This window comes from Myiozetetes cayanensis, unplaced genomic scaffold, assembly GCF_022539395.1.
Source record: "Myiozetetes cayanensis isolate MyiCay16 unplaced genomic scaffold, myiCay2020 scf10, whole genome shotgun sequence".
Classification (NCBI taxonomy): domain Eukaryota; kingdom Metazoa; phylum Chordata; class Aves; order Passeriformes; family Tyrannidae; genus Myiozetetes; species Myiozetetes cayanensis.
This window is the reverse complement of record NW_026086605.1, coordinates 30,879,238-30,899,852: the sequence shown is the minus strand read 5'-3', so window position 1 is coordinate 30,899,852 and position 20,615 is coordinate 30,879,238. Positions and strand designations below refer to the sequence as shown.

The 20,615-nt window shown below is 40.2% G+C and overlaps 1 protein-coding gene across 4 annotated transcripts in view; it reads right to left on the bottom strand.

Moving 5' to 3' along the window:
* ARID5B (AT-rich interaction domain 5B) overlaps positions 1-20,615 on the bottom strand; it is a 114,445-nt gene that overhangs the window by 17,218 nt on the left and 76,612 nt on the right. For 3 of the 4 annotated variants that reach the window (XM_050340613.1, XM_050340629.1, XM_050340604.1), the window contains 4 exons: positions 17,749-17,861; positions 11,578-11,782; positions 9,182-9,234; positions 2,021-2,118 (listed from right to left, as the gene is read on the bottom strand). In XM_050340613.1, the coding sequence (XP_050196570.1) occupies positions 2,021-2,118; positions 9,182-9,234; positions 11,578-11,782; positions 17,749-17,861 (469 nt within the window). The remainder of the gene's footprint in view (positions 1-2,020; positions 2,119-9,181; positions 9,235-11,577; positions 11,783-17,748; positions 17,862-20,615) is intronic. The other variant, XM_050340623.1, reaches the window with a different exon arrangement.

Genomic DNA, 20,615 nt, shown 5'->3' with positions numbered 1-20,615 from the left:
TTTTGTATACGTGTTTTGGTTTTTCAGACCAAATTTGGTAAAGCACGTTTTAGGTAAGCTCACGGCTAACTTAAAAATCCTACAAGACTTTTTTCTCCAAATGTCATCTTTTGACAGCCTCCCAGAGCCCTGGAAAATAGGTGCTGCCTCATATGAGAGGTAATCCAGAACTACACGATAGGCTGCCATCCAAGAACTCAGATTTGAGCTCTCTGGTGTACCAAGACCAACATAACCATAAACTAAAAGACTCACTCCTCAGATTGGCTCAAGGCAAGCAGAACTGCTTTAGGATAGCCTGGAAAGGCTTTTCAATCTTGGAAGCCATCATGAGTCTGCTCAGGTTTTCTACTGAGCACAAGGGGTTTTGTGGCACTTCGCAGCATACCCCGAGTAACTGCCGAGTCAGTCACAAAGACTCTACGTGTGGAAGGGGAGTGCAATTCAGGGGGTTTGCACGTAAAAAAAATAAAACACTAGCATGAAACACTGTCAGGAAAGCAGAAGAGAGAGACAGGGGTTCATGGAGTATTTGTAAATGGCCCATTTATTTTCCCGCAACTACAAGAGACGTGCTCTCGGTGACTCCATGATTTCAACAGAGAGCTCAGCAACGCTCACTCCCTCTGCAACCTAAACCCGCTGAGACCTACTGCTTATGTGTGCCTGGGTCTCCTCTGTCAAACAACATCCTCCAAAGCACATCTGGCGAGGGAAGAGCCAGACTGCCAATTGGAAACACATCAGCTGGCCTGGGTGCAAGAGGAAGCCCTGAGACACTCGGGGCTGTAATGATGGAGGAGAAGAGCTGAATACTCTCAATCTGATGAGTCAATAAAACAATCTATAACATTTGTCTGCAGCATGAGGGCAGGGAAAAGCCCCGCCTGACACGCGCAGCAACTCACTCAGTTTGCTCTGGTGCTTGGCTCAATCTGCAGAAAGCTTCTAACTTTTATGGTGGCATTTATTACATGCAACTCCTTTGTGCACCCAGGCCCTTCTGTTGGAGGTGTCTCCTACTGTAAATGGGCACAATCAATTCCATCCCCTCCATGAGGATGGCAATACTTCCCTTGGAGAGGCCAACACAGAAGGCACTAAAATGCGGAGCAAAACCACCCAATGAACACAGCTCAGCCGCGCTGCTTTCTGCACAGGCAAGTACAATCTCTTCCTGACCCCAGCAAAGCAACTTGTTTATGTCCAGGAACAAGAGACTGGACTTTCCTTATCTGAGCCTGAAATTGCTGAGTTTTTATTTGCATTTGCTTGTCTAAGGAAAAAAAAACAAAAACAGAAGAAAGAAAAAGAAAGAATAAAGATAAAAGAAAAAAAAAAGAAAGAAAGAAAAAAAAAAAGAGAGTTGTTTCTAAAAACCATACCAAACCAAAACAACATTCCAGCTCCAGTATTTTATTCAATGCGTGCTGGCTTCACAAGCCCTGGAAGTTATTATCTACATGGGAAGAATAAGAAATCAACAGTTCTGACCAGCAACAATGGCTGCAGAGAAAGAGTGTTTGGCAGCAGCTCGCAGGCAGGGACGAGGGAAGGAATGCAATGAAGAAGAGGAATGCAACGCTCGGCATGACCTACAACATTAACAGCACCCTGCATTGTGGGCCACCCCATTATTTTGATCACAACCACAATTTGCTTAATTGGTATTCCTAAAAAAACGACAGAAGACAAGTGTTTGCAACAATTAGCTGTCGTTTCTTATTTTTACTTGAATATGTTTTGCTCATTTTTTCAGCTTCTTTTACTGGAAAGCTGTTGCAAAAATTAAGATATATACCAAAGAAAAATCAGATCCTTGTTTTATTTATTTAGTCACTGGAGACAGACACTCTGGTTTAAATTACAATGGATTATCTGACTAAACTGTTGGGGGAATATTTACTATATCTTTAAGAAGCCTCTCTCTCTTTTTCTCTAATTCTTTATAAAACGCTTTGAAGGCTTTCCAAATTAATTTTTTCATTATTAAACAAGCATTTCAGATTTGTTATCTTACCTTTCATAATGTCTGCGAGTACATGTAGCAGCACTTGTGCTTCCAGGGTTACCACCTAATTCATCATAAATATGTTTCCATTGTCGACGGGCTGTTATCTGTAAAAATGGCAATGGAAAATTTAATCTTGCATCTTTATAGATTCTACAGTGTTTGAGTTCACAACAACAAATGCATGTATGACACTTTCAGAACAGCATGTACTACAAGCACTATAAAAGCCCCTACAAAATATACAGAGTGCACAGAGCCTTGGGTGTCTTTTTTTTTTTTTTTTTGGTAAGTTAGCACTGTATCTATTTTCTTTCTCTCTAAAATGGAGTGATCTGACTGATTCATTATCAAGTCACAAGCAATATGGACTCACAAAAGAGAATTTCAATCAATACAGGGTCATTAACCATCAGAAGTTATGCAGACAAATCCCACGGTGAATTATGAAAATGAAGCTCAAACCATACTCAGCACAAATAACGATTACATAGTTATTTTAACTGAATTAGAGAAAATAAATCTGCTGCAAAATCCAGATCCACCACAGAATTCTGAAAATCCACAAAAGCATAGTCCGTAACTCTGTATGTTACAAGCTGTTTATTTTTATCCATTTATGTCAGTAAAATATATAGATCAAATACTAACGAAATCTTAACGTACTCCAATGTTAATATTTGAGCTATGTACTTTATTGGACCATGCTGATGAAAATAAACATCTTGTAACATATTGAGTTGCATACCATGGTTCTGTTTTTTTGTACAGAAATTAGGATTATACAGAATAACAGATGGAAGACCTGGCAAAAGGATTGTTTCTGAATACCACTTCATTATTTTATATATTCCGCTATATTTAAAACAGGAAGAAAAACAGGAATAGGACAAGCACAACAGATCACCCTCTTTTGCCTGCAGCTCATAAAGAAGGCCAGTGGAAAACTGTAGGGGCAATTTGGGGAGAATTTTGTCATTTTCTGTGGAATGCTGTGGATTTAATATATTCAGCCCTGGAGGCTTCTTCGGAGTTACCCACAGAGCAGTCAATGGTGTTTACTGAGGAGCTAAAGGCAGCAATCAGAAGAAAACAAATATTACAACTTGCAATCTGAGGTCTGTAATTTTAATCTAAACAAGAGGAGATAGCTACCATCATCAGATAGTACAGGGTAAGAGGTGTTTCTTTTTTTGCTCAATACAAAAGGAAAATCCTTCCTTTGCGGAAATTAAAGCATGGCTGGAGACTTATCATTTGATAATGTTACAATTTCTTCAAATTTACTGTTTACAGAGTTTTCCACAAAACAGCAGCACTGTCAAGTCACTATAAGCACCTGAGCATAGTTTGCATCTATAGATACTTGAAAAAAAAAAGTATTTTATCTTAAATCTTATTTAAAACTACATGAAATTATTTCATTCACTAATTGTATTTTCTGTCTTTTGTAGCAAACCCTAAGACCACAGGCACAAGGATTCAAGCAATTCAAGGATAAAATCTGCACAAATAAATTATTTAAATACAAATCAAACACTCATCTGAAGATAAGGTTCATCTTAAGTCTATTTGGTTTAAGTTCCTACGCTGTCTCCTCCCCAGGCTACCCACACTTCTACTTATTACTACTAAAGGACTTGAAGAACCAGAGTCCTAATGAGCCATAAAGAACATCACATCCTGAGAATATGAATGGATGTTCTTTATGCAACCCAAGAGGTCAAGTGAGAGTTGGACCAAGTACCCTGCTGTGGAAGAAGGCTTGGATGGGAAGCTACCTCTGATCATGCCTCCCACATTCCACTAGTCCCCTCAGGACAGGCAGAGGACAGAGGCACGGCCAGACAGCCACCTAGCCTGCCTTCTTTTAGTTCCCAAAAAATTAAAGATCCCCTGAGGACTGCTGCAAGTCTCTGGCAGGCTCACAGATGAGGGGAACAAAGGTGCACAAAGCCAATCTGGGGTCTGTGCTCTGGCCCTCTGACAAGCACAGCCTGGCTGGCTTGCAAGGCTGTGGGCCAGGACCTGATGCCTTGGCTAAGAACAGGGATTGCTGTGCAGAAGCTTTAAATGAAAGCCAAGGATTAGTTAGCAAGAGGACTACTGCAAGTCCCCTTTTTAAACATCCTAATGTGACTAAGAAGCATGGTCTCCACTTTCAAAGGGAAAATGTTAACTTTAGAGCCTTGGTCTCGTTTACCATGAGCTGACTCAAGAGTTGATACTCATGCTGGAACACCAGTAAACATAAACGACTTTAAGGGGAAAAGGGAATCCCTTTGAAATCCCACGATCATTTTTGGTGCCTCTTTCCTGTATGCTGCTTAGAATAATAGTATTTTCACAAAGATTTGCCCAGCTTTATCCAATTCTACCTCTGCAATGGACTAGAGCTGGTTGGCAATTAGCAACACTGTGCACTCCCACATACAGAGCTAAGTTTAAATCTGACATTCCCTGAAACAATTGTTATTCTAACAAAGCCTGGGGTTGAATTTTCTCCTGCTCTGGAAAGTTTATTTTTTATGCTTAATAAACTTCAAAGGACTAAAGGAACTGATTAATTACACCCTTAATCTGAACAAAATGCTGCACTGAGGAAACTTCACTGTTGTCATACAGGGCAGCTCTGCTCGAGCTGGATGCCCATGCTGACCACATCCAAACTGAGGACTGCTTTCCTTTCTCTTACAAGTTCCTCCCAGACACCTCAGTGACCAAGAACTTCCTGAGAAGGGTAATGCTCTGCAATGCTTTGCTTACAGTTGTGGTTCCTACCAAAATTGTCTGCCTTTGCTGCTTTAGTTTTCCAATTTGTTTATCCCTACTCCTAACCAGTATATACATCTCTCCCAGTGCCTGCCATATTTTAGAAGTGCAGGATGCTCCAAGTTGACCCATTAATCAAAGCAATTGCACAGGTCAGTGCAACTGCCATCTCTGACAGCTTCCCATTCCAATGCTGGCTTTAGTTTTAAAGTAGTCTGCTTTGCAGAGCCCCTCCTGCAATTTGGTCCAGCCTACAGCTTCACAATCCTAGAGCTGGGCCCACTGGAAGTCAGCATCTTTGAAAACCCCTGTGATACCTTTCCCAACCAGTAGAAACTGGATGCTTAAGGTCTTCGTCACTGCAATCTCAGCTCCCAGCTCCCTTTCTCCTGAAAGGGTTCTTGCTTTTCCTGCTGCAAACACAATAAGGGATTTTCTGGTCATGGTACATGATGTTCACAGTTCTCTTCAAAACACAGCTCTGGGTATTAGCTCTGCATGAAACAAACCCAGGTAGCTTTACATTCCACTGATATATCAGTTTCTTTGGGCCTGCCCAGACACAGGACTGCTGTGTGTGTCAATCATTAATTTTTAAAAACTAAAGTACTTTACTGTTGCTTCCAGGAGGCAGCAGCTAAATGGCATCCCACTGACCTTTGGCAAAATCTAAGCTGCTACACACTGAAGGTTAAGCTCCACCTAATTTTCTTTTTATCCTTTATCTTTCCAAGACATCTCCAGGTAGAGTCCATTCAGCAGCACAGCCTTCTGCAAACATGCCAAGGCACTCCTTTTATGTCGGCTCAAAAGAAAAAAAGCTACTTCATGACTTGCCAAGGGCAACTCTTTAGGTAAGTCCTGGAAGTTTCCCATCTATGAATATCTGCACCTTTCACTCACTTGACTTAGGGTGACAGAATTCCAGGCAATGGCTGTTAAATGCCACTGCAGCTGAGCCCCTTTGAACGTTTTGTATTTCATCCAGTGATCTGGGGACATTTTAAACCATTCATACTGTGAAGGTCTGCTTTAGAGAGAGCTTTCCAATGCACTCCCCTATTATTAGTAACAAAGATGCTCGTTTCACATATCTTTGTTTCAGAGAAACATGATTCCACCTACTCCAAAGAGACAGCTTCATCTGTTAAGGACTTAAATGAATTTGTATGGGTTGCTATTTTTATTAAGCCTGTATTATGTCCAACAAGAAGTACAAGGGAGTGTGGTATTATACAGTTACAGATGACAACCAGCTAAGAATTAGTAATCAAACGGGAGAGAAATTACTCTTATGAGTACTCTGACTGGAGAACCCTTAAATATGACACACAATCATGACTTGACACTATTAGATATCCTGTATGTATATGCCATATGTAAAGGTAATGCTCTCTATCAAGCCTCACTGGATCCATTCCAGCCCCTGATACAGGACAATAATGGAAAGCCAGCTCAGAAAGTTGTTCTCTGCATCTCAAAACCAGTCCCTGGCTGTTCTAAGTCACTTTTAGATCCTTATCCAAACAGGACTGGACTCAAAGGTCTTGCACCATTCTGTGAATCTGTGCAAAAGCTGGAAAACACTGCACATCACCTCTGCTTGTTTCTCAAGAATGTTTTTTAAACCCCACTGAAACATCTATATATGGACAAGGTGGACAGGGTAGTGGATAAAACTGAAAATGGGCAGACTATCATTGTTCTGTCAAACACAAGTTTGCAATTGCTTTAACTGGGAAGGTTTCTACTCTTACCAATGAAAAACTAGTTATCTGACCATTCTAAGTTTCCATATGTCATTTTAACCAATCTTTTATCTGTTTCCTGTTCATAAAATGACTGTCACATGCTAAAGTCAAATATCTACTTTTAAATATTCTTTTCTTTACAATACTTCTAAGAGAACAGACCTATTTCTATCTCAATGCACAAAACAGAAACTTGTGACATTTTAAACCAAGTTAAAGATGGTGAAGCCCTTATAATAGACAAATGGTTTGTTAAAGCTAGATGGAAGGGTCCATGAAGATAAATGTGCATTAATCAGGGCAGGTTTGAGAAAGCCTTTGCTCTTCTCCTCACTGACAGATGGTTTGCACTGTGTGTGAGTGGTGGATTCTGGTCATTACTGAATTACAGCACTCACTTGAAATTTCTGCATCTAAGCAGACCTGCCTAAGATCCTAGAACTGATACTGAGGTACATGTCACCCCAGTCCTCCACTGCCTTGTGAAAAATGAAACACGAATCAAACACAAAAGCCTCTCAGCAGTGCTCACTATGATAAAATATAGACAAATGAACGCAGCTTGGCAAAGTCAATGAATATCAACTGGCCATAAAATAATAAAAAACAAGGTGTGCACAGGTCAAAGTATTGCAACAGCTATCAACTTAATAGGAAATTCAAAGCAAAGGCAGATCCATATTGAGGATGAGACTGTTAACAGATGAGAATGAGGTCAGGAAACCTCATGCTCCATACACAACTTAAATTGCATCACAGCAGTCCTCCCAACTTCAGCTCACCTGCTAAGAGCACAGATGCCACTCACATCATAAAAACAGGATCAGACCCATCATTTCAGCCAGAGTCACTCTCCAAACAAAGCTGGGCTCACAGGTATGTCAGAGGGTGTGAGCTACGCTTGCCATTTACTGACCAGTAAGCAATTGCTTAGCTTACTCTCTACAAAGAATAAGCACCACTGGTACATTTTCATCAAAGGTGACAAATGTCCCTAAACAACAGAGAACATCTGTCACTGAGAAAAGGACAGAAGGTCTGACACAAGGGTAGATTGAAGCTACTCTGGATGACATTATCACATATGTGATCCTTCCCTCTGATCCTCTCACATTTCTGCTTTTGTTGGCAGACCTGGCTCTCTGGCCCTGGCCTTGTGTTCACAAACTCTCCATCCTATTCCTGCTCTGCCCCAGGCATAGGGGTTCACCTGCTCCAGCATCCCTAAATCCATCCCTCTCCCCCTGGTACTAAAACTCAGGTCTCTCCAGCAAGCCACCACTTTGGCATCCCTGCATCTATACTTTGTCCCACCACGCAGACCCAAATATTGCTGTGAAAATCGCTCATCACCCTGGACACACCACTCTCCTTTCAATCTCCCTCCCAGCCTTCCCTAGTGCTCTGCATCAAATTCAAGATTTTAGCCCTCATTTTCCTTGCGCTTTACAACTCACAGCAATTCTGGTAATTGCTGCAATGATCTATCTATGGCAGCTATTCATTCATACATACCCATGAGCACGCCTACACACACCCCTGTACATCAGCATGGTATGTGCTGATTAATGAAAGATAGAAGAACAATAAAAGCCATATCAAGCATATATTTTTTTAAAGAATGTTATGTTTCATGTTTCACAAAATCCCAGGCACACCCATGCTAACCAGCCCAGGCTACTGATGCACAGAACAATGTGCTTTATTGTATGAAAGGAGAACAGTTGAGTTTTGCATTTTGGTTCGAACGACTTTCAGTTTCTTGATAGTGCATTTCTTCTTGTCATTTCTCTACAGCACAGATATGTCCCAGATTACTTCGTAAACAAAGCAAAAATAATTTCTTTCATCCAACTGCGGCAAGAACTGAACAACTTAATCTGATCATTGTGTGCAAAGAAAATATTTCCAATGACGACATCTTCCTATGTCAATTGTTTTTTTATTACAGATGTCATCTCGACGTGCCACATTAATGCAGCTCTTTCTTCTCATTTCAAGATTTTAATCTAAGTTTGTTGCTCTAATATTTTATTGGTTCAAAATACATGCTGTAAAATCCGTGGCCATCAAATTTTCCTGTGAGCTAAAAATAAACTGCTCTTGTCAGATATGGTTAACTGATAAAAAGTGTCAGAGACTTTTCTGAATTACTTTGATAACTTCCTGTTTACGTGGTACTGACCCTTGTCTAATAAAGATCTTTTACACTTGGAATAAGAGAAGATTCTGCAGCATACTCTTCCTTAATGGACAATGCTGATTACTTTTGAAAGCCTTTAATACATTTCCCATATTAGACATGAACAGATGTCAGGGATGTTGCCAAGTGAAATTTCTTTTATGCAATCTTGGCTTGTTGTACAATAATAGCCCTTTCTCAACATGGGAAAAAATTACAGACCCAACTAATTTCCTTGACAGGGAAGAGTTACATATGTTTTCCACTTGTAGTTTTTACGACAAGTTTACAATTTTGCCAAACCTGGAACTAATTGGGACTGTTTCCAAAAATGGTCCAATAAACCCACAATGTGTACAGCTAGCCTAAAATGCAGCAAATGATTGTTTGCTTTTACATTTTTTTCTTCTAACAGGGAAAAGTTAGATTGCACAATTATTTCATTTAAGTTACTTAAACACTTACTGTTTCATATCCTCCCAGTTTTTGAGCAGCTTGAAACATAGTCCAAAGGTTAACTGTTAGAGGGACAATAAGTATTTAGATAAGCATTGCATTAGCCAACACATTTCAAAGAAATGTAAATTAAACAGTTAAAAAAAATAGAGAGGAAAAAAAAAGCTTACAGCCCCTGAAAAAGCTCCCGTGAAACATTTTCCAAAGAGGTATTTACATAATCTGAAGAGTAAATATTAGCCCACACTATATATATTTTTAATTACATATAAGAGAACACACTTATAGATTCCTTAACAGGACTGGAAAAATACACTAAGACAAAGGTAATGGGCTCATTTGACTTTGCTGATAAGAGGCACAGTATAATGACCGTAGCATGTTTCCACAACCTTGCTAATAAAAATTACTCATTGGGAAGAATGTTGCTTTTAATTATTTGTTTAATACGGATTTCATTAGCCAGCAAGCAGGAGCCACACACTGACTCACAGAGAAAGCCTATCGATTAGACAACAATATCCAATATTTACTGCAGCTCAGATAATGGTCTCCATAATCAATGAACAATAAGCTGCGTTCTAACGGGTCCCGTGTGAATGAACCCAGATGGAGCACAAATGAGCATTACCATAATAATTATGCTGTGGCTGGTTGTGCCTTGCCCATGGCTGTGGGGTTGGAGGCATGGAGGCAACTCAATTCAAAAGATGTGTTGGGAGACAGTTGTTACTTCCTGCAGAACTCCCTTCCCCCCTCACGTGCTTTTCATCCTGGCCACGGGGCCCACTGCTTGCTGCTGGTGTCTCACTTTTGGTTTATTTTAATTTCTTTATTTAATTTTTTATTTTATTTTAAGTGTTACAAGAAAAATTGATGTCAGCCCTGTGAAAGGTGTATGCATGATTCCACCAACAAACACTGATTCCCCATGGACACACTGCAGATACTCTAGGTCAGCAATAATGCTGTGGACTGTGGAGGACGGCATCTCTTTCTCCACGGGGGGATGCTCTGTTGCAGAGTACATACTGCCTCTTTCCACTAAGCTATTTATATTGGCAATGTTTGCACAAGTCTTGCTGGACAAATACAGAGCCCCATCCTGCAAACATTTCTGCTCTTCTCAGTATACTTACTCTTCGTATTTAAGTATTTGCTGGATCAGGCCCCTAATTTATAATGAATGTCAGGCAAGTCTCAGTGTACTTCAGCTAAATGTTAGCAGAGGGTCCTAAGCCCGGTGGGGAATTTGAGAAATAATATTTTAGCGTGTCTTTCAAGTCCACCCTGTCTCCATGCTTGAGGGAGTGCAGAATAAAATGGGGGGGAAAGAAATAATTTCTTCAACACAAAATGCTCTGAAAGCCTCATTGAACCTTGTGCTGTTTCAAAGCTATCAAGAGCTTTGCTTAGGCCTTGATTTAATCTGAATCAATGCATAATGCAACGAAGCTGTTCATAGTACATTAATTTTACTTCCATTTCAAGCAGCCAGTTTTCAGACAAACACTGTAATCATTTGGAGTTATATAAGTTTATAATGGCTGCTGGAGGCCTGTTGCAATCAGTGCCAATTGCTATTAGGTATGTAAATTGTTATGTAAAACATACAGGTTTGACATTCTTCATCAAAATAACACATGGTTTTAATCTGGGAGATAAATTAGAGTAAATAATATTTCAATCCATGGCGTTTTCCCTTTAAGGAAATAAAGTATCATTCAATCTATAGATAAGGAGGAAAAATACCCCCATTTACAGTTTTTGTTGGAAACTGAAAGATCTACATTGTGCTGCAATATTTATGCAAAATTGGGTTACAACTGTATCTTCTCCACCTACAATTGTTTTACAGATTGTGGCACTACAAACTGTACATGCCAAAGCAATTCTAAACACTGCATTCTGTATTAAACAGACACAGTCTGGTTTTATATTCTCCAAAGTCAGTAATTTATTAACTATAAACACATTCTGGGGCTTAAAAATATGATCCCTTTTGTGCCTTTCTTGACCACCTTTAAATGTCTTCCTTTAATATTTGTCCTTTCATAAAGAACATCTGGGCACAATAAAGATACGTCATATTATTAACTCAGAAGAAAGGCATTACAGACGCTGCAGATTTACAAAACAGAAAACTAGAGAGTTTTCAACATGCCTATTTCTAGTCATAATCAGCGGATTTAAACCTATAAATATCCGGCAGCAACTACCCCAGAAGGAAGAGATGCAAATCTAGGCATAAGACAGTGAAATGCCCGGACTGGAAAATGTGTAGATATAAATATGGTCCCCCCCACCCATAAGGCTTTAAAATAGGCGTCGTGTGCAAATGCTTTCTCCAGAGAAGCCAAACCATTCTAAAATGTCAACAAGAAAGTGAGAAAAAGGATACTTACTCTGCTTAAAACCTAAATAGGGTATTCGTTCAATTGGTGTTTTCCTTTCTTTCATATATTTATAAAGAGCCACAAGGAAAGCCTGCTCATCAGCTCGGCATTCTTCACCTACGGCAATCTTTGATTTATCCTCACTTGAGCCTTTCTTGCAGTTGCTGTTGTTACTCTTGGGTTTGGGCAAAGCTGACTTAGCCTCACATTTTACCTGGGAAAAGAAAAGATGTCATATCAGATCTGGGTAACCTTTAATTTTCACTTAAGGAATAAATACCCTCTCCTAAGCAGAATGGAGTGTTTTAAAAATGAAGGCCAAACCATGTGACTGTGTTTGAGGGGAAACAAAGGAAGCTATTTATAGAGCTAAATGTCTTGTTCTGAATCTTAGTCACAACATTTTTAAATAGCCACATCTTTAAATCATTATAACTCATTGGTAATGCTCTCCAGATCTGCATTTTTATAACTATACATTGCTATGTCACAGACAGCTTCCATCTCTCACATACACTTGCCATTAGCAAGTCTAATAATAACCTTACTTCAGGATTGACACTGAGTGTTGTCAACTCCCTTAGACAACCCTTGGAGTTGAGGGTGCTCAGCCCCTTCCAGGAATGCTCAGCAGCCAGCTCTGAAACGACACATTTTTCTCTCCTTTGGCCCACCAAAATAGATGCAAACCTTGGCAAGCCTTACCCAGGCAGAGCTCTCAGCACACGAGTGGAGGTTCTGCTGCAGCATGGACTCAAGTCATGTGGATTTGGACATCGGCTTAAACTTGAGCACAGCCCTAAGTCTTTAGCAGAAGGCAGAGGCTGGTAGCTGGACTCTTTCCTGGTAGACACTGGGAGCCCCAAAGCACATGAGTCCCAAAGCTCCAGGTCTCCCACTGGCCTGCCCAGCAGATGTGTGCCAGTCAGGAAATCAACAAATTGGAACCACTTTACCTCTTCTCAGTATTCAAAAACATGGAGAAAAATATCCAGTGAGACTGGCTTAATCCTTCAGTCCCTCCTGAAGATAATCCTCTCATTGAATCAAGCGAATTACATGCCAAGCATTCAGTTGATGTGTGTATACAAAAAAAATAAATAGAGCAACCTTGCACCCCGATGTTTAAAAGCTCTACATGACTAAGACACTGGGACCATGCAATCAATACATTTCCAGTTAAATACTGGAAGTCCTCTAATACAAGGTAGTGGAGATGGTTACATGTGTTATGGATTTGCACTGCCCCTTCAAGGCTTTTGAGTGCTTTCAGGAGCCTTGTGGCAGTTCCATACCACATCCAAGACACATCCTTTGTGCTCCCAGAGGGAGCAGGGAGACTGTAAGAGTCAGTATTTGGTATTTTAGGAGGACAGCTGAGGACAGCAGGCTATCTTGCTGCACAGGAAGGCAGGAGCTCTTGCTCAAGCAACAATGGACTCTCCTTCAGAACTGTCAGTTCTAAAATCAGGTGCTTCCTAGGTACTTGTTGACATTTGGGATACAACTGCTGTGTAAAGCATTACGTACGTGCTTATAAACAAACAACAAACATATCATTGGAAAGACCATTTCATCTTAATAAAGCTACCCTGCATTTCAGGTTCAGGGAAAGCAACATCTTTATACTCCACCAGGTATTAACTTTGCAGAAAGTTCTGACTTAAGGTTATCTACCTCCATCATTTTCCACAGATGGTGGACAAAGCAGTGGTAGCTCCTAATCAGAAGGGAAAAGTGGTCACAGTTTTCCATGGTAGTTGATGCTGCTGACAAACTTCCATGTTGGTCACCACAGGGTACAGGCTCACTCCTCCCAGGCAACGCAGCAGGGACTGGGAAGTGAACTTCTTGTAGGATTTTTCTTGATCCCTTGCTGCTGCATTATGTCTACTGTACTGCTTGATATTCTCCAGCTGCATGGTTCAAAGAGATGCTGTCTTCCTATGGCACAAGACACCATGCTTTGGCTTTTAGCAATAGATATGCTTGTTGATTAAACTCCTGTAAAGATCCTGGGTTTCATCCAAAACTCAATGGAGCTAACGGGATTTTTTCCTATTAAATATACTTTGGATTTCCTCATCCACTTCTCAGGTCAGAGTTGTGACCCCTTGACTTTTTTACTTTGGCTCCTCAGAAAAATTATTTAACAGTTTCCCCTTATAAAGTTTAGATGACATTGTCTTAGGTTTCAATGCTTCACCAAAGACTGGGCTAGCAGTATGAATGCATGACTTCAATAACTGTAGGATTTTCAACTCAAGCTGTAAATTCGAAACAAATTCACTGGACCTGGGAACATTTATTCAGTTTTGTTACCTGTTTGCTTGGATATTCTTTTTCAAATTGGACAACTCAGAACTATGTTTGCAAAGACAACCTGGGCAAGAACATTAACTGAAATGCAAGTTCACTGCTGCACAAGCAAACTAATGGCAAGGGATGTAACTCTGAAGGAGATGAAGGGAAACAAATTAAATAACATTAAGAAAGCCATCAGAAGTGAGAAAAACCCTCTCTCCAGTCTAGAGAAGTGAGGTCAAAGCACCTGTGGAACTCAGAGGTGCCAAAATGCAATGAATGGACTCCAAGCGGTGTCAGGTTCAATGAAGCTTTGATGAAGGCTGCAATGCTTCATCCACTCAGTGTCTGAGGCCCAGTGTTGCAGTATGGATAAGCTGGGGGAGCCCAGAGATGGGCTCTGGAACATCCGACCACCTCCTGCCGTGTGTTCCATCACGGGTGGATCATCCATGACTAAATGACCAGTACACTCATGGGTACACTCGTGTGTTTGCCTTCTCCTGCCAGAGGTCACACATGACACAGACCACTACAGACCTGCATTTTACAGTTTCAATCAGATAATGGCTGAGGTGCTCAGAATAAATCTCCAGGTCTGAGAGCATTCCAGGCCACCTGTGGCCACAGGAAAAACATATCCTGGTGACTTTTAAACTAATTTCCTAGATCTTGCTGTACAAATGAAGTGAGAGATTTACTTCAGCATTTGCACTAGGAGATGAAATGAGCAGATTCACCTGGGGACAATTTCCATGGTTAACAAGTTAATCCTTTCAGTTCTTCAAAATGGTCAGATCAGCCAGTTTTAAAAATCCTTAGAATACATTTCTGCACACTTTGAATGGGAACACTCTTTGGGAGGACAAAGCAGGCACAATGAGGGTCATGTTGGAGCCTGAAAGTCCCAGAAGCCTGTCCAGCACGTGATGACACGTGAAGGAGTGAAGTACGAAAGCCTCCAAAGTCCTGGGAGTGTTTTGAGAGAAGAGCTTGATATATCCCTCTCCAGGAGAGCTGATCCTGACCAAGTAGACAGCCTGCTATTCTCTTCCCAGTCTAGGAGGGAACTCCCCTGAGATCTTCCCCCAGAGGTACTGAAATGGATGCAGTGACCAGCAAGAAGTGGCACATGAACGATGCGCTTTCCCTGGCAGCACCTGCACATCCAGGACCACACTGACTGTCCCACTATCACTCTATTTTTAACAAGCCACCTACACTGGGACTCACTCAGAGTTGCTCCTACCCAATCAGACACTTCTGCATGTCAGGTAACTGTAAAAGCCTACGAAACAATCTGCTGATGGTTCAGGGTAAACACACCTAATGGGAACTACGTTGTAAGGAGGTAAAAAGCTTTCTAGTCATTGGCAGCTGAGAACATGAAATTCAGCAAGTCATTACAACCATGCAGCTTGAATTGGTCTTGACAGGCTGAAACCCACAGAATTCAGAATGCCACTTCTGCTGTTTCCTGACCCAAACCATAGAGCCACTGCAACTCTGTCAGAGCCGTCGCCCTGCCACTGGGAAGTGAGGCTGCTGTCAGACACTGAGGGACATGATCTGAGAATGCAAGCAGCACAACTTCTGCTCAGAAGTGATTTTTGCTGGAACAGGACTATGGCCAGGACCACTGCCAAAAAGCTTCAGCATCTGACACAAGTGGATTTGTCCCGTTTACACCAGCAGTGTCCAACCCTGCTCTCCACGGACCCATTGTCAGCATTAGTTGGAGATGGAGTCATTGGGGGAGTCCAACATGGAGCTTCAGATGATGACTTAACATCCCAACTGTTCCCAACAATGAGAAGACAGTAGGTGGATCTCTGTTCTTCCCCCCTCCCCAAATACACTTCCTCTGCTTCCCCAGTAACCCAGAGGCAGGGTCTGTGTAAGGTGCAGTACATCTGCTGCAGAGGGGTTGATTCGCTGTCCTCCTCTTATTAAAGTACATCCACAGCCCTGAGACACAGATTGATGTGAAGAGCCACAGAGAAGTCAGTGTGACTGCATGCAAGGACATTACATCATGAGCATGTCTATTATTTATAATGAAATTAAGCTGGCCAAGATAATTAATGCTATTAATATCTGCACAATGATGAGCACAGTATGACTAGATAAATAGGCGGAATTACTTCTGATCTGAAATATCCTCCCATCTGACGAGCAGGGTGAACCCAAACATAAACAGAGAGGATAAACAATTTGGTACGAAGCGTTACTGTAGTTTTTAATTATCTAATACCTATATATCAGGTGCTGAAGAGGCAGAACTACTTGTGCTACAGTCCAGGGTACTTTGACAATACGGGCCCATGCCGCAGTTCACTGGTAACATTTTAACATGAAAAATGCCTTGGGGGAAGGGGAGTTGAGGCAAATTGAGACATTTTCACACCGTCAATTTTGCACGTTCTTTCACAGAGAAAACATTCAGACAAACTATAGTATCTGGCAGGACCCTGCAACTCAACACACCAGGCTCCATCATCTCTTACCATGCCTGTCTAATACGATAGTACAGGCTCCAACCGAGCACAATAGGGCACAAAAAGAAGAGAAACAGTGACTTAAGGGCAGAGCTTCATCATGAACTTCAGCCTCTTTTATCGTCATCAACAGAAGGCACAATTTTAACTGAACTCCTAGGGAGGAGGAGGAGGAGGTGGAATTTAATTTGCCTTCCTATGAGAAACTGAGAGCAGAACACTTCCACTTGACCTCTTTAACCTCCTAATCTCCCAGGACATTCATTGTATACAACAATACCAACGCAAATGGGTCTATACATTCACTGTATTTCCTAAAGAGATGGTCACAACAATGGCAACGTTTTTCAGATACACATCCATCTAATTTATTGAAACAACAGATTTGGCAGGAGTTGGCATAAAAATTCAGTATGTGCAAACCTCTTCAGCTGTTTAGCTCAAAAGTATCAGAGTGACAAAGTTCTGCCTCAGATAAAAATCAAGCAGTGCTCTAAGTAATTTTCCGTCTTTGCATCTTAGAGTTTCAAATTAAATCATCTTGAAAGGAGCCATTTGTGCTGCTTTTTTTTTTTTAAAGAGAAAACCAAATTCCTATTTTTAACCACTCAGACAACATAGAAAAAAGGATGCAATTACACTACAGAAGCTTCATTTTAAAATATTTTAAGGAAAAGACACAAACCCATAAATATCTGAAAGATTAGGTGTATAAATACAAATCAATGATCCAATTTTTACTTGCAGTATGAGCTAAGCACTACAGCACATACAGAAGACTCTGTAAAAGCACACACTATTCAACGAACCCTGGAACATGCAGCTCAGCACTAAGTATTAAACAAACAGCCCAGATTTTTTTCTTTTTAAGCTTTTGTACTGAGTTTCTGTCCTTTTTTTTTTTCTAGTTTAAAAATGACAAGATCTTAACATCAGGGTAATGTCTCTTGTGTGTGCTTCTTAGAAACCATTACTGGAGCGGCTCTTGTTTCATAGTCTGTTTATCTTCAAACTTATATTTAGAAGTACATTGTAACAGGGTGAGCTGCTCCCAGGTTTATTTTTAATTCGAAGATACTGTCACAAACTATGTTTGTGTGTCACAGAATGTGAAAACTAACACTAGATGCCAAGAAAGCTTAAGAACTACCAGTTACCAACAAGCTAATAGCATTAGGTTGTTAGGTGATTATAGTTGTTGGTAACTTTGAATACGGGTAAGATTAAGCGAAAAATAAAACTGTTGAAAAAAATTACATTTATCATCCCCAAGAAAATAAGTTACACTCTAAATTTGAAACAGCATGCTGGGAAACAAAGGCAGGGTTGTACCTAAAAAAGGAGAGTGTACTGAAAAGAGTATTATTAAGTGATTTACCTTGGCAACAGCTTTGCTTTCAGAATTATTGTTGGAATCCTTAATGCCATTTAATGAATCTCTTCTCTGTGGGCATGGCTTCTTTTTGCGCGGTCTGCCTTTAAGATTTGGCGCTGAAAAGTAATGGAGAACAATTTGAGCACATTGTCTTATCCTGGATTCTTTACAGCTGAAAGCATAATAAATAATTCCACTACAATCAGTCACAGAAATGTACACATCTGTCTACAGTAAACGCTTATTACAAGATTCCCATCCTCCACAGGTTACATCTTGACACACTATACGTTTCTATAGAATATCCCCCACAGCTGATCTGTTCTACTTTCACATAGCTAATTAATATAAAGTCAAACACTGGTCTCCGAAGGACTTGGAGAGAAAGCACAAACATTTCTCCATGGTACAAAAAGGAACAAAACTGAATATTAATAGGTAACTTTGCATTAATCACCCTGCTGCCTTTATTATTTCTAATCTTCAAGCAAGAGTACTAACAACTATTTCCAACTTTGGGAAACATCTGGTTTTGGAAACGTTCTGAAATATTGAAATTCCTCACAGCTCCAAGAAATGTTTATATATCCTGTCATTCTTGTCATAGTTCTTCTGAAAAAGTTTAAGAAAAAATAAAAAATTACCCCTGAGTCCTGAAATGGATCAAAAAAACCCTTAACAACTAGTTCTGGAAGTCGACAAGTACTGAAATAAGTGATTGATTGTTTCATAAGGGTTACATACCACACATACAAATTAACATGAATCACTTTCAGTTTTGTCCAATTCTTAAGATAAAACGGCTCTGAAATAACACAGTGACTAAATCCTAACTGTGCTGAGCCATATGAGGAATGGGATATGGATCATCATAAAAAATATCACAGTCATCTTTCAATAGTAGTATTACAATATAAATTATGATCATATATAGAAATAATAGATGAAGCAGATGTTTGCTCATTATTAGTGTCCTCTCTGCTTTCAGATTTAAAAATCAGCCTCTAACTACTATGGTAACATTTAAAATGATAAACAATCATTAACTAATGACTGTACTGAATAAGATAATTTCTTTTAAACCTTTAATTTTTAGGTAACCATTGTTTTCATTACTTAAAGGGATGATTAGAACAATGTCAGAAATCTAAACATCACAAACCTCTTGAGTGTTTTCTAATTGTTTTTAATCTTACATTTGTCACACAGTAAGCCAGTGGTTTCAGGACATTTTACATTTTAATTAGTTTGCAAACACAATAAAGGGTGCTAATTTGATTTTATAGTTTGAGTAACACTGTCATATTTGGTCTGTTTAGAAAAAGAGAAAAGTTGCAGGTTTAAAATCAAAAGTCACATCCTTTTTCTGCCCCCAACACTGGCACATAGTAAAAATATATATATATGTGTGTGTGTATATATATATATGTATGTGCATATGGGTGTAAGTCCATATTTGTGTCTATCTAAAAACATGTTTATCTCCCTATAGAAATATCTCCATCTATCTCCAGTGAAGTACATTCTGCTTATTGAAAAGTACTGCAGAAAGCAATTCTGAAATTGTCATCTGAGGTTAACATGCAAAATCAAACAAAGAGAGAAAGAAATTATTACCCATTCCAGTCGACAAACATCTGCCTGATTTATATCTGTACTCATGAATGCTACAGCATGTGACTGCACACTACGTCGCTGGGAGTCTCGACTTGGTGTGGATGTCAGTCTTACACAAAATGAACACTCGGAGTATTTGCTCCCTGCTTCCAAATCCCCTCCCCCAGCCGCTCCATTACTCATATAAACAGAGATGAGCGGCTCGGCGGGAGCGTGGGATGAGCTCCGAGGATCCAGCGCCGGCTGCCAGACTGCCAGCCCTGGCCACGCCGCCCGGCCTGATTCATAAACCCCACTCAGCCTTTGATGTGCTCCTGCTTGTTTTTTGGCACATGACCGTGGTCAGCCCCAGCAGTCGCATCTTCTTCAAGCAGGTACCAAAGAGAACAGTAATGCTCCCTGAGCCTCCTACACCCTGGCACGCATGCTGAAAGATCAACCTTCGAATGAATGGATCCCCAGGCCTGGCCCAACACATTGCAGAAGAGGGATGTGGCTGAGCAAACATCAAATATACTTGTATATGAATTACTCGTCCTTTCTTTCTTTCTTTCTTTCTCTTTAATGAATAAAGAAACTAGTTCAAGGCTCAATGTTTTCCAAACATACTTGTTATCCTGAGTTTTGGCACTGTACTTTATAGTGTGATACAAAGCGCTGCTAATGTTTTGCTAAAAGCTTTAAAAGCAAGAAGGCATTTGTTTCTAAATTCCAGGTATATTGAGCTTGCATATAAACACTGTTTGAATTGGAGCCTTCCATGGCAGAACTGGCACAAACCCACTACAAAATGGGGTATTTGCATTCTCCCCGTGTCTCAGGAGCTGCAGCAGAGAAGGTCTGGGCGCAGCACACACGAGGACCATCCCACATGCCCCATGGAATGACTTTAAATCACCTGAAGCCGTTCCAGACCTGACACACAATTAACAAGAAAGCAGCAATAGGAATTAATACCAGAAGGTACTTGCATCTAGTATTTACTCTGTAGAAGAAAACATTTGACATAGTTTCAGTCACACTTGAAACAAAGCCATTAATATTTGCTCCCTAAATCATTATAAATAAATGCATTATTTGAAGCTTATTGCATTTCAGTGACATCCATTTTGTTCTTGTGAGCTAGGAAATATGACTTGGACCGAAGAAATAATTTACAAGTCACATACTTGTTTCAGTTTTGTCATTTTTTTGTTTAATTTCTGACATATTCATGAGCACACTGCAAATGTCTTGAATTTGTTATTCATAAT